General features: G+C 53.4%; 1 protein-coding gene across 1 annotated transcript in view; it reads right to left on the bottom strand.

Annotated features, from left to right (window-relative positions):
• Positions 1–211: 211 nt before the first annotated feature.
• Positions 212–11503, bottom strand: part of Atp1a3 (ATPase Na+/K+ transporting subunit alpha 3) — a 20840-nt gene continuing 9548 nt past the window's right edge. The window contains exons 12-23 of the mRNA XM_010623294.1: positions 9612–9804; positions 9179–9354; positions 8960–9096; positions 8120–8270; positions 7711–7879; positions 3399–3553; positions 3205–3328; positions 2432–2577; positions 1910–2040; positions 1308–1409; positions 932–1023; positions 212–629 (exon numbers count right to left, since the gene is read on the bottom strand). Coding sequence (XP_010621596.1) covers positions 601–629; positions 932–1023; positions 1308–1409; positions 1910–2040; positions 2432–2577; positions 3205–3328; positions 3399–3553; positions 7711–7879; positions 8120–8270; positions 8960–9096; positions 9179–9354; positions 9612–9804 — 1605 coding nt within the window. The 3' untranslated portion in view covers positions 212–600. The remainder of the gene's footprint in view (positions 630–931; positions 1024–1307; positions 1410–1909; positions 2041–2431; positions 2578–3204; positions 3329–3398; positions 3554–7710; positions 7880–8119; positions 8271–8959; positions 9097–9178; positions 9355–9611; positions 9805–11503) is intronic.

Raw genomic sequence — 11503 nt, 5'->3', positions numbered from 1 at the left:
GGGATGTAGCTCAGTGGTTCTGCCGCCTGCCTCACAAACGCAAGGACTGGAGTTCAATCCCCGGTACCAGCAACAACAACAACAACAACAACAAAAACTCCAGGATTCTGTGCCTCCTAAGCTGATGTTAGGTTACACTGGGCTGGTGTGAGTCCCTGGGAGTGTCCCACCCATGACCGCAGCCAGGAAGCAATCACGACACACAGCCCTCTGCTCTCTCCCCTCGGATATATTTCATAATTGTCCAGAACCAAAGATGGCATCAGCCGGGGATGGGGGCTGAGGGGGAGTAAAAAAGAGCCCAGGGAGGGGGTTGGGAGAGGAGAGGCAAGGACAGAGGGGCAAGGAGAGGAGAGAAACGGACACACAAAAGGGGGAGGAGAGAGGCAGGGCCGTGGGCGTGGGCGACAGAAGCAGCCAGAGGGAGGAGACAAGGAGGGCAGGAGGAAACCAAGGGGGTGGGGGCCAAGGTGGGGCCACAGGGAGAGAGGGCCCCTCCCCCCAGAATACAAAATGGAGGGGACTGGAAGGGGCTGTCCTGGAAGGGGCTGTCCTGGTCTTGGGGGCAGGGAAGAGATGGGCGACGCGGCAGGGTTGAGGTCAGTAGTAGGTTTCTTTCTCCACCCAACCTAGAGAGACAAAGAGGAGAAAGAGAATGAGAGACAGGACAGACAGGAGGACAGAGGGACAGACAGGAGGACAGAGGGACAAACGGTTGCGGGGAGGGGCAGAAATAGTAACAAGGAACACAAAGGAGACTGGCACGCTTGGAAAGACAGACAGGAGGAGGCTCAGAGACAGGAAGAGAGAGAAGGGAGAGACATTCAGAAGGGCTCCAGGAAGGAGAGACACAGATCAGTGACATGGGACAAGCCACCCGTGAGAACTTGACCCCCCTCCGGGCCCCAGCTATCCCGTCCTGGTCTCTCACCCCCGGGGTTCCTGCGCAGGATGAGTTTGCGGATTTCATCATAGACGAAGATGAGGAAACTGTAGGGGAAGGCACAGAACCACCAGCTGGGCCTGCAGAGCAGAGACAGCAGCATGAGTGTGGGACACGGGGCAGAGTCTTCGTGGGGATGGAGGCTTGGTCTCCCAGGATCCTTTTAGGGCCTCAGAGGGGGTGCCCTGGGGCCCTTGGTAGTGGAAGTTGGAGCTCGGTGGCATCACAAAAGGGGCAGCGATGGGTACAGAGAGTGGAGGCATCCAGGGAGACTCCAGAAGTGGGGGCTGTGGTCGGCTCGGCCTGTGAGGATGTTGCCCAGGGGAAGGCTCCAGGGAGGACAGAGCGGGGCGAGGGTCCTCACTTGAGAGGGTACATGCGAAGGGCCACGTCCATGCCGGGGCAGTAGGACAGGAAGGCAGCGAGGGCCGTCTCCTCAAACAAGCCAAAGATCAAGATCTTGTTCCTGCAAACAGGCGAGGTGGGGCTGAGCCTGGAGAACCCCCCACCCGGCACCCCAGCCACAGAGACGGGTACCTGAAGAGGCGCTGAGAGGCGAGTGGAACGAGCCGGCCCAGAGACACCCAGAGATGGCGATGCAGGCACAGAGCGGCAAGAACACAAAGACGGTGAGCCAGAGGGGCAGAGGCCCAGGGAGAGACTGAGACAGAAAGACGCTCCGCGACAGAGAGACACAGACAGGGGCAAAGATGTACAGAGACTGCGACTTGGAAAGAGAAAGTCGACAGGTGGACAGATGCGGAGGCATAGAAAGATGAAGCGGATCCGGGACCTGGGCACTCCCCCGGCACCCCTACGCCTCATGGAGGGACAGACTGAGACAGAATCCCAGACGCATGTGACCCTTGCACAGAGGCAGAAGCTGAAGTTCGGGATGTGAGTGGAGGGATGGAGACGGACACATGGACAGGAAATGGTTTGCAGCCGCCCTGCCACGGTCCTCACTTCATGCCCTGCTGGAAGACCGAGTTCCTCCGGGTCTTGCAGATGATCAGATCAGCCCACTGGACAACCACGATGCTGACGAAGAAGGCCGTGTGGCACGTGAACTCCACCACTTTCCTCTGCTCGTACGTCTGCAGGGGCAGGGGGGTGTGCAGGAGTCACCACCCAGATGCCCACCTGCCCGCTCCCTGCACAGGGTGCCCTGAGCCTCAGACGTGCCTCCTGTCTCGGGGCTCGTAGACCCCGGGAAAAAGCAGATGTTGGAAGGAGAAAGATGGAGACCAGTTGTCTCCGGGCACCAAGGGGGACAGACATAGATGGGTAAGAAAGCCTGGCAGGGTTAAGTGTGGGCAGTAGGACCCAAGGCCCAGCTGAGCCGTGTGCACGGCAAGGTCAGAACGCAGCTGCCAGGGCAGAGGCGCCATCCTGGGACTCAGCCCCTCGTGGCTTGCACAGCTTGCCTTGGGCCCCTCTGGTGGGCAGAGACGCTGGCCTTAAGGCCCCCCATCCAGATCCACTCACCCACTGCTGCCCGTAACTGTCCTCCAGGTCATTGACAGTGCGGTCGTCCCAGTTCAGCCGGATGCCCACCAGGTTGCCAGGCAGGAAGCCATTTTCTGCCAGGATCACAAAGTAGGAGAAGAAGCCACCAAGAGCCTGGATCATCCCTGGAGGAAGAAGGAAGAGAGCCAAGGAGAGGCTCAGGTTGGGGTCAGCAGCAGGTTCAGTGCATCCGAGAGACCCCTGGAGACCTCATGGTGGTCTGTGGGCCACCTCAGTTCTCTTGCCCAAGCTGTGTAATCTGTGTGTTTTGCTTTATCTTGTTTTATTTTTAAGACAAGGTCTCATTGTATGTAGTTCAGGCTGGCCTTGAACTCACTATGTAGCCCAGGCTGGCCTTGAACTCGCAGTGATCCTCCTGCCTCAGCCTCCCGAGTGCCGGGATGACAGGTGTGCACCACTATGCCTGGCAGCTGTCATCTGGAGGACCCAGGGGAGGGCCTCTGAGGTGGCCACCTGGGCCAGGTGCCTTGGGGAGGGTCCTCTCTGGATGGACATCCTGGAGGCTCTGCCTCCTGACCCAGGATGCCCTCCCCCAGGCTCCTGACCACAAGGAAGCTTCTGCTCGCTGGGATATCCCAGGGACAGCTGGTTTGCGCCCCTAGGGCTCTGCAGACATAGTCCCCAGGCACAGGGGAGGAAGGAGGACAGTGGGTGGTCCTCCTGGGATCATCCTCAGGCTGGTTCCACCCTAATCCCACTCTACCTGCAGGACAGGGACCCTGGCCCCTCACCAATCTGTCCGTAGGCCATGCTGATGAGCCTCTCATTGACCAGCTTGTCTGTGCGCGGGTTCCTGGGCTGTCTCTTCATGATGTCGCTCTCAGCGGCCTCATAGGCCAATGAGATGGCAGGGACCTGGGCGGGAGAGGCAGGGTAAGCAGAGAGGGGAGGATCCCACTGCCCCCCTCTGTCGCCACTGGCTCACCATGTCTGTGCCCAGGTCGATGCACAGGATGGTGATGGTGCCCAGGGGCAGTGGGATGTTGGCCATGATGAACAGCAGGAAGGGCGTGATCTCTGGGATGTTGCTGGTCAGAGTGTAGGCGATGGACTTCTTTAGGTTGTCGAAGATCAGGCGGCCTGGGAGGGGAGGCTCAGAGCTTGGGTGCCCCACTAGGGAGCCCCGAGCCCTGCCTCTCCCTGCCCAGTCCTTGCATCCTTTGTAATCCAGCCTCCACCCATCCACATCTGCACACACACACACACACACACACACACACACACACACACACACACCTTGGACCGATGCCCTGTTCCACCTTCTTGAAATACACCCACTATGGAAGCCTATCGGGTAGTTTCTGTCAAAGTCATTCTTTTACCCCATCAACCCAGTAATCCTACTCCCAGCTTTCTACTCAAGAGAAACGAGTACTCATGTCCACCAGAAACCAAGTTCAAGAGTGTTTGCCATAGAATTATTCATAATAGCTCAGAACCAGAGTCAACCCAGTGCTCGTGACAGGTGAATAAACGAAAACACTATGGGACATCCGTGGACATCTGTGGACATCCATGGACATCCATGCAGTAGAACAAAGCACAGAACAGAAAAGGAAAGCGCTATGGCCCCAGAAACCCCAGGATGGCTCCATTCACTGTATGTATATCTCAAAAATGTGATTAGTACAGTGTGTACCTAGGAAAAATCTAAAGACTAACCCAATAGGCCCATCCCCTGGCTTTCCCCATGTGCTGAGGGGCCATGAGCCACTGGGGAAATCATTAAAAACAAATAACCTGATTAAAAAATGGGCAGTGACCTAAATAGATGTTTCTCAAAAGAAGACACGTAGGGCTGGGGATTTAGCTCAGTGGTTCCGGCGCCTGCCTTGCAAATGCGAGGACCAGAGTTCTATCCCCAGTACTCTCCCCCCAAAAGACATGTAAATGGCCAACAGTTATATGAAAAACTTCTCAGCACCACTAATCATTGAGGAAATGCAACTCAAACCTGCAATGAGATATTACTTCAACCCAGTGAAATGGCTTTATAAAAAGACAAAAGATAATAAGTGCTGGTGAGGCTGTAGGACAACGGGAATTCTCGTACACTGTTGGTAGGAATGTAAATTACTATAGCTATTATGAAAAAGAGTCTAGGGGTTTCTCAAAGATGTGAAAACAGAACTACCAAGAAAAAAAATAGCACCATCTTTTTTGGGGGGTGTTTTTTTGAGACAGGGTCTCACTATGTAGTTGAGACCGACCTGGAAAGAACCATCTCATGACCCAGCGATCTACTCTTGAGTTTATGTCCAAAGGAAGCGAACTCAATCTATCCAAGAGAGCTCTGTGTGCCCACTACTGACAATAGCCAAGAACTGCACACGTCAGCTGATGAAAGAGACAAGTGCCAGCCAGGGACAAGTAGCACATCTCACATGAAGAATTTTTTTTGTTTTGTGTTTGCGGTACAGGGGATCGAACTCAGAACCTTGCGTGTGCTAGGCAGGCGCAGTGCCACTGAGCTAAATTCCCAGCCCTACATGTAGAATTTTACAAAGTTGACTTCATAGAAATTAAGTCCAGAATAGTGGTTACTATGGGAAGATTAGGGAGGGTGGAAGAATGGGGAAAGGTTTATCAGTGGGTACTGAGTTACGGTTGGACAGTAGTAAAGGGCTGGAGGGATAGCTCAATAGCAGAACGTGTGCTGAACATGTGCGAAGACTTGGATTCAATTCCAGGCACACAGGACAGAAAAGAGTACAAAGGAGTAGGAAGCTCTAAAAAATGAGAAGAAAGGATATTGAATGTCTTCACCATAAAGAAATGATAAATCAGGTGTGGCGGTCCACGTCTGTAATACCAGCACTCTGTGAGGCTGAGGCAGGAGAATCGCAAGTTAGAACCCAGCCTTGGCAACTTAGCAAGTTAACTCTGTCTCAAAACAAAAATTAGGCTGGGGATTTAGCTCAGTGGGTCCACTGCCTGCCTTGAAAGCACCAGGACCCGAGTTCAATCCCCGGTACCAAAACAAAAATTAAAAAGTGTGATGGTTTTGGGTTCAATGCCCAGTGACACAAAAGAAGAGGGAGGAAGAGGAGAAAAGAAGAAACAAGATGTATGATCATTAATACAACAGTTCAATCCCCGGTACCAAAACAAAAATTAAAAAGTGTGACGGTGACACAAAAGAAGAGGGAGGAAGAGGAGAAAAGAAGAAACAAGATGTATGATCATTAATACATTAATATGTCTGAATGTTATGCTTTTATGTATCATTTAAGTATTTGTGTGTCCTTAATGATATTATGTATATTATGACAGTTTGCATATAGAATGATATTATGTAGCGATTATGTATCATTTAAAACAAAAGGCCTCAGGGGCTGCAGAGGGTTGTATGGTTTGATCCCCTTTGTGTGACAAAGATCCCTAGGTCCCACCTGACAGTCATTCTTTCTCCCTGCCCCTCCCAAACTACTTGCTTCTCACCTCAAAACAATCCTGGGTGAAATGATGACTTGGGTGTGGTTTACTACGAGCTAGCATGTGACGGGGGTGGGGTGGGGAAGAAACCAGATCAGTCACTTGGAGTTGGCGGGAGTTGGTGGCAGGAGTTTCTTGATGTCACTTATTCCTCTGGGTATCTCTGGAATTTCCCCTAATCAAATGTTAAACTTTTTTCTACTTCAGTGGGGCTGTCCTTGCCCACACTACCAAGGTTGGACTCTTGTCACTAGCTCTCCTGGCCCCGGAGTATTTTCCTCGTAGCACCTGTCAGGGCCAGGGATTTAGATCAGTGGCGCCACTCTTGCCTTTCAGCACCCATCACAAGCTGTAATTATGTCTTTGCTGTGGTCTGGGGAAAGGGGGTCTCCCAGCCCGGGAGAGCAGGGACCCTGTCTGCACTGCTCACAGCTGCGTCCCTGAAGTCTGTGCTGGACGAGGTAGGAGCCAGGAAGTGTCTGGAAGGACTGGGTGCCCGTAGGAGGTGTGTGGGAGTGGGACACTGTGTGCACGCAGAAGGTGTCTGCACTCAGGGAAGTCAGCCTGGGTTCCTCATGGGACACAGGAAACAAGGGCTAAAGGTATCTGACCGTAAGCTGTTGTTTACAGTGACATTTCAAGTGGGAATAGAAATGGAAGAACAATCACCAGAGTATGAACAGTGCTTGTTTCTGGGGATGGGTAATTCTAATTGCTTTCCGCATTGATGCCTTTTCTGTAATTATAAGGAATTACACCGATGATCAGAATAAAATGAAATGGCTAGCTGCCCCTCCTCCAGCACCGGCCCCAGCTGGCTGCACATCCCGGTTCCCTCAGCCTCCTTGCCTGGCCAGTTTCCTCTGCCTGCAACTCGAACCTCCAGCCCCTCCACATGAAAATTAAGAGTGGTCCACAATGAAGTGTGGTCCACCGACGCCCAGTCCACATCGGGAGTGCCCTTGACCCCCAGGTCATGCTGACCTTGAACCTCCCAAGATTCTCTGCTTTCTGGCCTCTGCACTCGGGAGGTATTTTGTTTTATTGTTGTTTTTGCTATTTTGTAGTACTGGGGGCTTGAACCCAGGGGACTCTACTGCTGAACTATACCCTTCTCTCTTTTATTTTTAATTTTGTTTTATTCTTGAGACAGGGTCTTACTGTGTAGCCCAGGCTGGCCTTGAATTCACAGCGATCCTCCTGCCTCAGGATTACATGCATGTGTTACCATACCCAGCTTATTTCAATTCTGAGACAGGTTCTTGCCCAGGCTGACCACAAACTGGTGATCCTCCTGCCACAGCTTCCACAGTTGCTGGGATTAGAGTTACGCACCACCACACTACAAGGAGTAGTGATTTTTTTCTCTTTTTCACTGAGGATTGAACTCAAGTCCTTTGCACTGAGCTATATACCCAGCACCCTCCCCTTTTGTTAATTTTGAGTCTCCCTTACTCATAAGTCACTAAGGTTAGGCTTACATTTTCCATCCTCCTGCCTCAGTTTCCCAGAGTGCTAAGATTACGAGCGTGTGCCACTGTGCCCAGCTTGAGTAGTGCTGTACTTTTAAATGCTTCCGGGTCAGCTCCATCCAACACACTGGGTCTGTGTGGGGCAGTGCAGTGACCCGGAAATGCATCAGCTCTGAGAGCAGGGACGATAGAAAAGGGTAAGCTCAGCTCTGCCCCTGCCCCAGCCCCGAGCCTGGCAGGTTCTATGCTGCAGCTGTGACCTGTGCTCGTGGTCCTTCTCTGGCTCTCTGCAGTGACCTCAGTCTCCAGCAACACCCCAGGCTGACTCACCCTCCTCCACACCAGTGACAATAGAGGCAAAGTTGTCATCCAGCAGAATCATGTCAGCTGCCTGCTTGGAGACATCAGAGCCAGCAATGCCCATGGCCACCCCAATGTCAGCCTTCTTCAGAGCAGGGGAGTCATTCACACCATCACCAGTTACAGCCACAATTGCTCCCTGGAGGGACACAGGGAAAAAATGAGACCCAGAGATCCCTACTGTTCTCCCCCCTCAGACCCGGGGATCCAGGCCCAGCCTCCCCGCTCAGACCCGGGGTCCAGGCCCAGCCTCCTCCCTCAGACCCGGGGGTCCAGGCCCAGCCTCCTCCCACAGATCCAGGGTCCAGGCCCAGCCTCCTCCTTCAGACCTAGGGGTCCAGGCCCAGCCTCCTCCCTCAGACCGAGGGGTCCAGCCCACCTGTCGCTGACAGCCCTCCACAATGATGAGCTTCTGCTGTGGGGAGGTGCGGGCAAAGACAATCTCTGTGTGATTCTGCAGGATCTCGTCGATTTGCTCCGAGGTGAAGTCCTTGAGGTCAGTGCCATGGATCACGCAGGCCTTGGCATCCCTGGGAAGGGCAGAGAGAGCCAGTGGTCAAGCTCAGGGAGAAGAGGGGTTCAGGCTCATAGATAGGGGTCAGTCACAGACAGGAGAGCCAGAGGGCCAGGGCTAAGAGAAGAAAGGGCTCTCGGGGGGAGGGCAGATCTCAGGAAGGACTGAGAGCCAGGGATGCAGAGGAACACGGGCATGCGGACAAGTCGGTAGGAGGCAGACACATAGCTAGGCCTGAGGTGGGAAAGCTGAGGAAGTCAGAAAGACAAGATGGAGAAGCGGGAAAGACACAAAGACAGACGAGAGACAGAGACACAGAGAAACATGAGGTTTCATTGAATTTTTTTTTTTGAATTTTCTGAAATAGCAAGTACTGGTGGCCCATTTTCCATATTTTATTTTGATTAGTTTTGGTGCTGAGGATGGAGCCCAGGGCCTTGTGCATGCTAGGTAAGAGCCCTACCCCTGAGCTACCTGCAGTCCTAGTGTTCCGTTTGAGCAAGGACACCGAGGCTCGGGGATGTTCCACGACTGGTCCAAGGCAGCTCATTAGTGGTAGCAAAGTTGGGAGATGACCCCCCCACCCTGCCAAACACCTGTGACCGCAGCACCAGGTTGGCGTCTCCACACATGGAGGAGGACAGGAAGTAAAGGACGAGGGTCCCCCTGCAGTGACAGCCTTGGGAGCCAGGCAGAGCCGCTTACCGGGGGTTGACTTGGCTGACAGGAATGTTGAGCCGGGCAGCAATGTCCTCCACAGTCTCGTTGCCCTCAGAGATGATGCCCACCCCCTTGGCGATGGCCTTGGCAGTGATGGGGTGATCACCGGTGACCATGATGACCTGCAGGAATTGTTCTTTAGGGATGGTCTGGCCTCCCCCGTGGGTCAGCGGCCCTGCCTCCCCCAGCTGTTCCAGGCCACACCTTGATGCCTGCACTGCGACACTTGCCCACTGCGTCCGGGACGGCCGCCCGGGGAGGGTCAATCATGGACATAAGGCCCACGAAACAGAGGTTGTCGGTGGTGAAGTTCACGTCGTCACAGTCGAATGCAAAGCCTTTGGGGAACTGCTCCTCGGGCAGGTAGTAATGGCAGAAACCTGGTGGCCAGGACAGGAAGACTTCACTTAGGGTACTCTACGCCTGCAGCCCTCTCCCCAGGTAAACAAGTCAATCCACATTCATTCTCTAAGCAGGCCCTCATTCATCCGCTTGTGGTGCATCGTGGAAGGGCCTGCTCTGAGTCAGGCTTGGGGCAGCCTCAGGCCCCTCCTTGCCCCCAAGGAGCCTCCAGAGCTGGTCCAGCTCTTGCCCCAGCAACTGCACCCCACAGCTGTGCCCCGGCCTCGCTGCGCACCGAGCACGCGCTCGCCCAGGCCACCGAGCTCCAGGTAGGCATTCTGGAAGGCCTCCTTCATCTCCTCATCCAGTGGCTGCTCCTTGCCCTGCAGCAGGATGGTGGAGCAGCGGTCCAGGATGCGTTCGGGAGCGCCCTTCATCACCAGCAGGTACCGGTTGTCGTTGGGGTCCTCGGTCTCATGGATGGATAACTGTGACAGAGGAAGGGCAGCGTGCCTGAGCCACGGTGGGGCCTGGAGGCAGCCTGTGCCCGGCTGGAGAAGACACCGTCCCCACACCCTGCCCAGAGCCACGGGTGCCAGAACAGAAGTCCTCCAGGAGCACTGTCTGCGTCTCTCTGGCCTAGAATCTTGTGTGTGTGTGTTGGGGGGCGGGTACTGGGCACTGAACCAAGAGCCTTCACACTGGGCTACATCCCAAACCCTTTTGAGATGGTCACTAAGTTGCCCAGAGTGGGCTTGAATTTATAAGCCCCCGACTCAAATTCTCAGAGTGCTATGATTACAGTGTCACCTATGCCCAGCTAAGAGATCGTTTTTCTGTTTATTTTTTTCTGCATGCCCAGGCCATACTCTAGAGAAGCTTCTTCTGCTTCCTGGATTCTCTCATAGAGATCTCTGCTCATCCCCGTCCCTATCTGTCTCTCCTTCTCTTTCACTCTGTGTCTCCCAGAACCCCGAGCTGTCTGCCTTTGGTTTTCTGCCCACTCTCTCTGCCCTGTCCCGCTCCCTCTCATCCTGCAGCCGGCCCATCACCACATCCAGTCCTCCTGCCCCTGAAATGTATGCAGAACCTGGCCTCTTCATATCTCCATGGCTGCCTCCACCCCCGCCCAGTTCCGATCGTCCCCCCTGGATTCCCTAGATCATTGATGGCGAACCTTTTAGAGCTTCTCATGATCACAAACAGCCTGCTGTGGCACGCGCACCATAGGTTCGCCACCACGCCCTGTCTCTGCCCTCCCCACATGAGCCAGGCTGGCGTAGCTCTGGGGTAAAGCACTGATCTAGATGCACGAGGCCCTAGATTCCATCCCCAGCACCCCAAAAAGTATAAAAACGGGAGTGACTGGAACATGCGGTGTTCACTTTGGCAGGCAATTTGGCAGTTTCCCAGAAGGCTAGACAAAGTGCCCACATTAAGCTGGCAAATTCCCAGGAAGAGAAATGCAAATACGCAAAATCTCGTGTACAAACGCCCCCAGTGGTGTTATTCATAACAGCCAAAGGGTGACTAGAACACAAATGCCCATCAACAGAGAAGTGGTTAAACAAAAGTGGGCTATGTATGCAACAGAATATCAGTCAGCCTCAAAAAGAAATGAAGCTCAGATACACACAGTGGGTGGATTTTTTTTTTTTTTTTTGGTACTGGGGATCGAACTCAGAACTTGAGGCAGGTGCGGTGCCACTGGCTAAATCCCTGGCCCTGGATCTTAAAAACCCTATGCTAAGTGAAAGAAGCCAGACATAAAAGGCCACGTGCTATAGGATTCCATTTTCATGAAATGTCCAGAATAGGTAAATCCACAGACACAAAGTAGGTTAGTGGTTGCTTAGGGCTGGGAGGATGGAGAAAGAGAGGGTGGGTGATAGCTAAGGGGGTGGGCTTCTTTCTGAGGGGATAAAAATGTTCTAAAATTGAATCTGTAGGTGGATGCATGTAATCTGTGAATACACTCAAACTACTGAATTATATACTTTAAATAGCTGGTCGAGATATGGGAATTATGTCTACATAAAGCTGTTTAAAAAGATGTGAAGGCTGGCACAGGTGCATGCCCGTAATCCTAGCACTCTGGAAGGCTGAGATAGGAGGACCCAAAATTCAAGCCCAGCCTGGACAACCTAGTGACTTTGTGAGATTAAAAAAAAAAAAAAAAAGGTGAAG

The sequence above is a fragment of the Fukomys damarensis genome, unplaced genomic scaffold (genome assembly GCF_012274545.1).
Source record: "Fukomys damarensis isolate Sample0158 unplaced genomic scaffold, DMR_v1.0_HiC HiC_scaffold_19, whole genome shotgun sequence".
NCBI lineage: Eukaryota > Metazoa > Chordata > Mammalia > Rodentia > Bathyergidae > Fukomys > Fukomys damarensis.
This window is presented reverse-complemented; position numbering and strand designations above follow the sequence as displayed.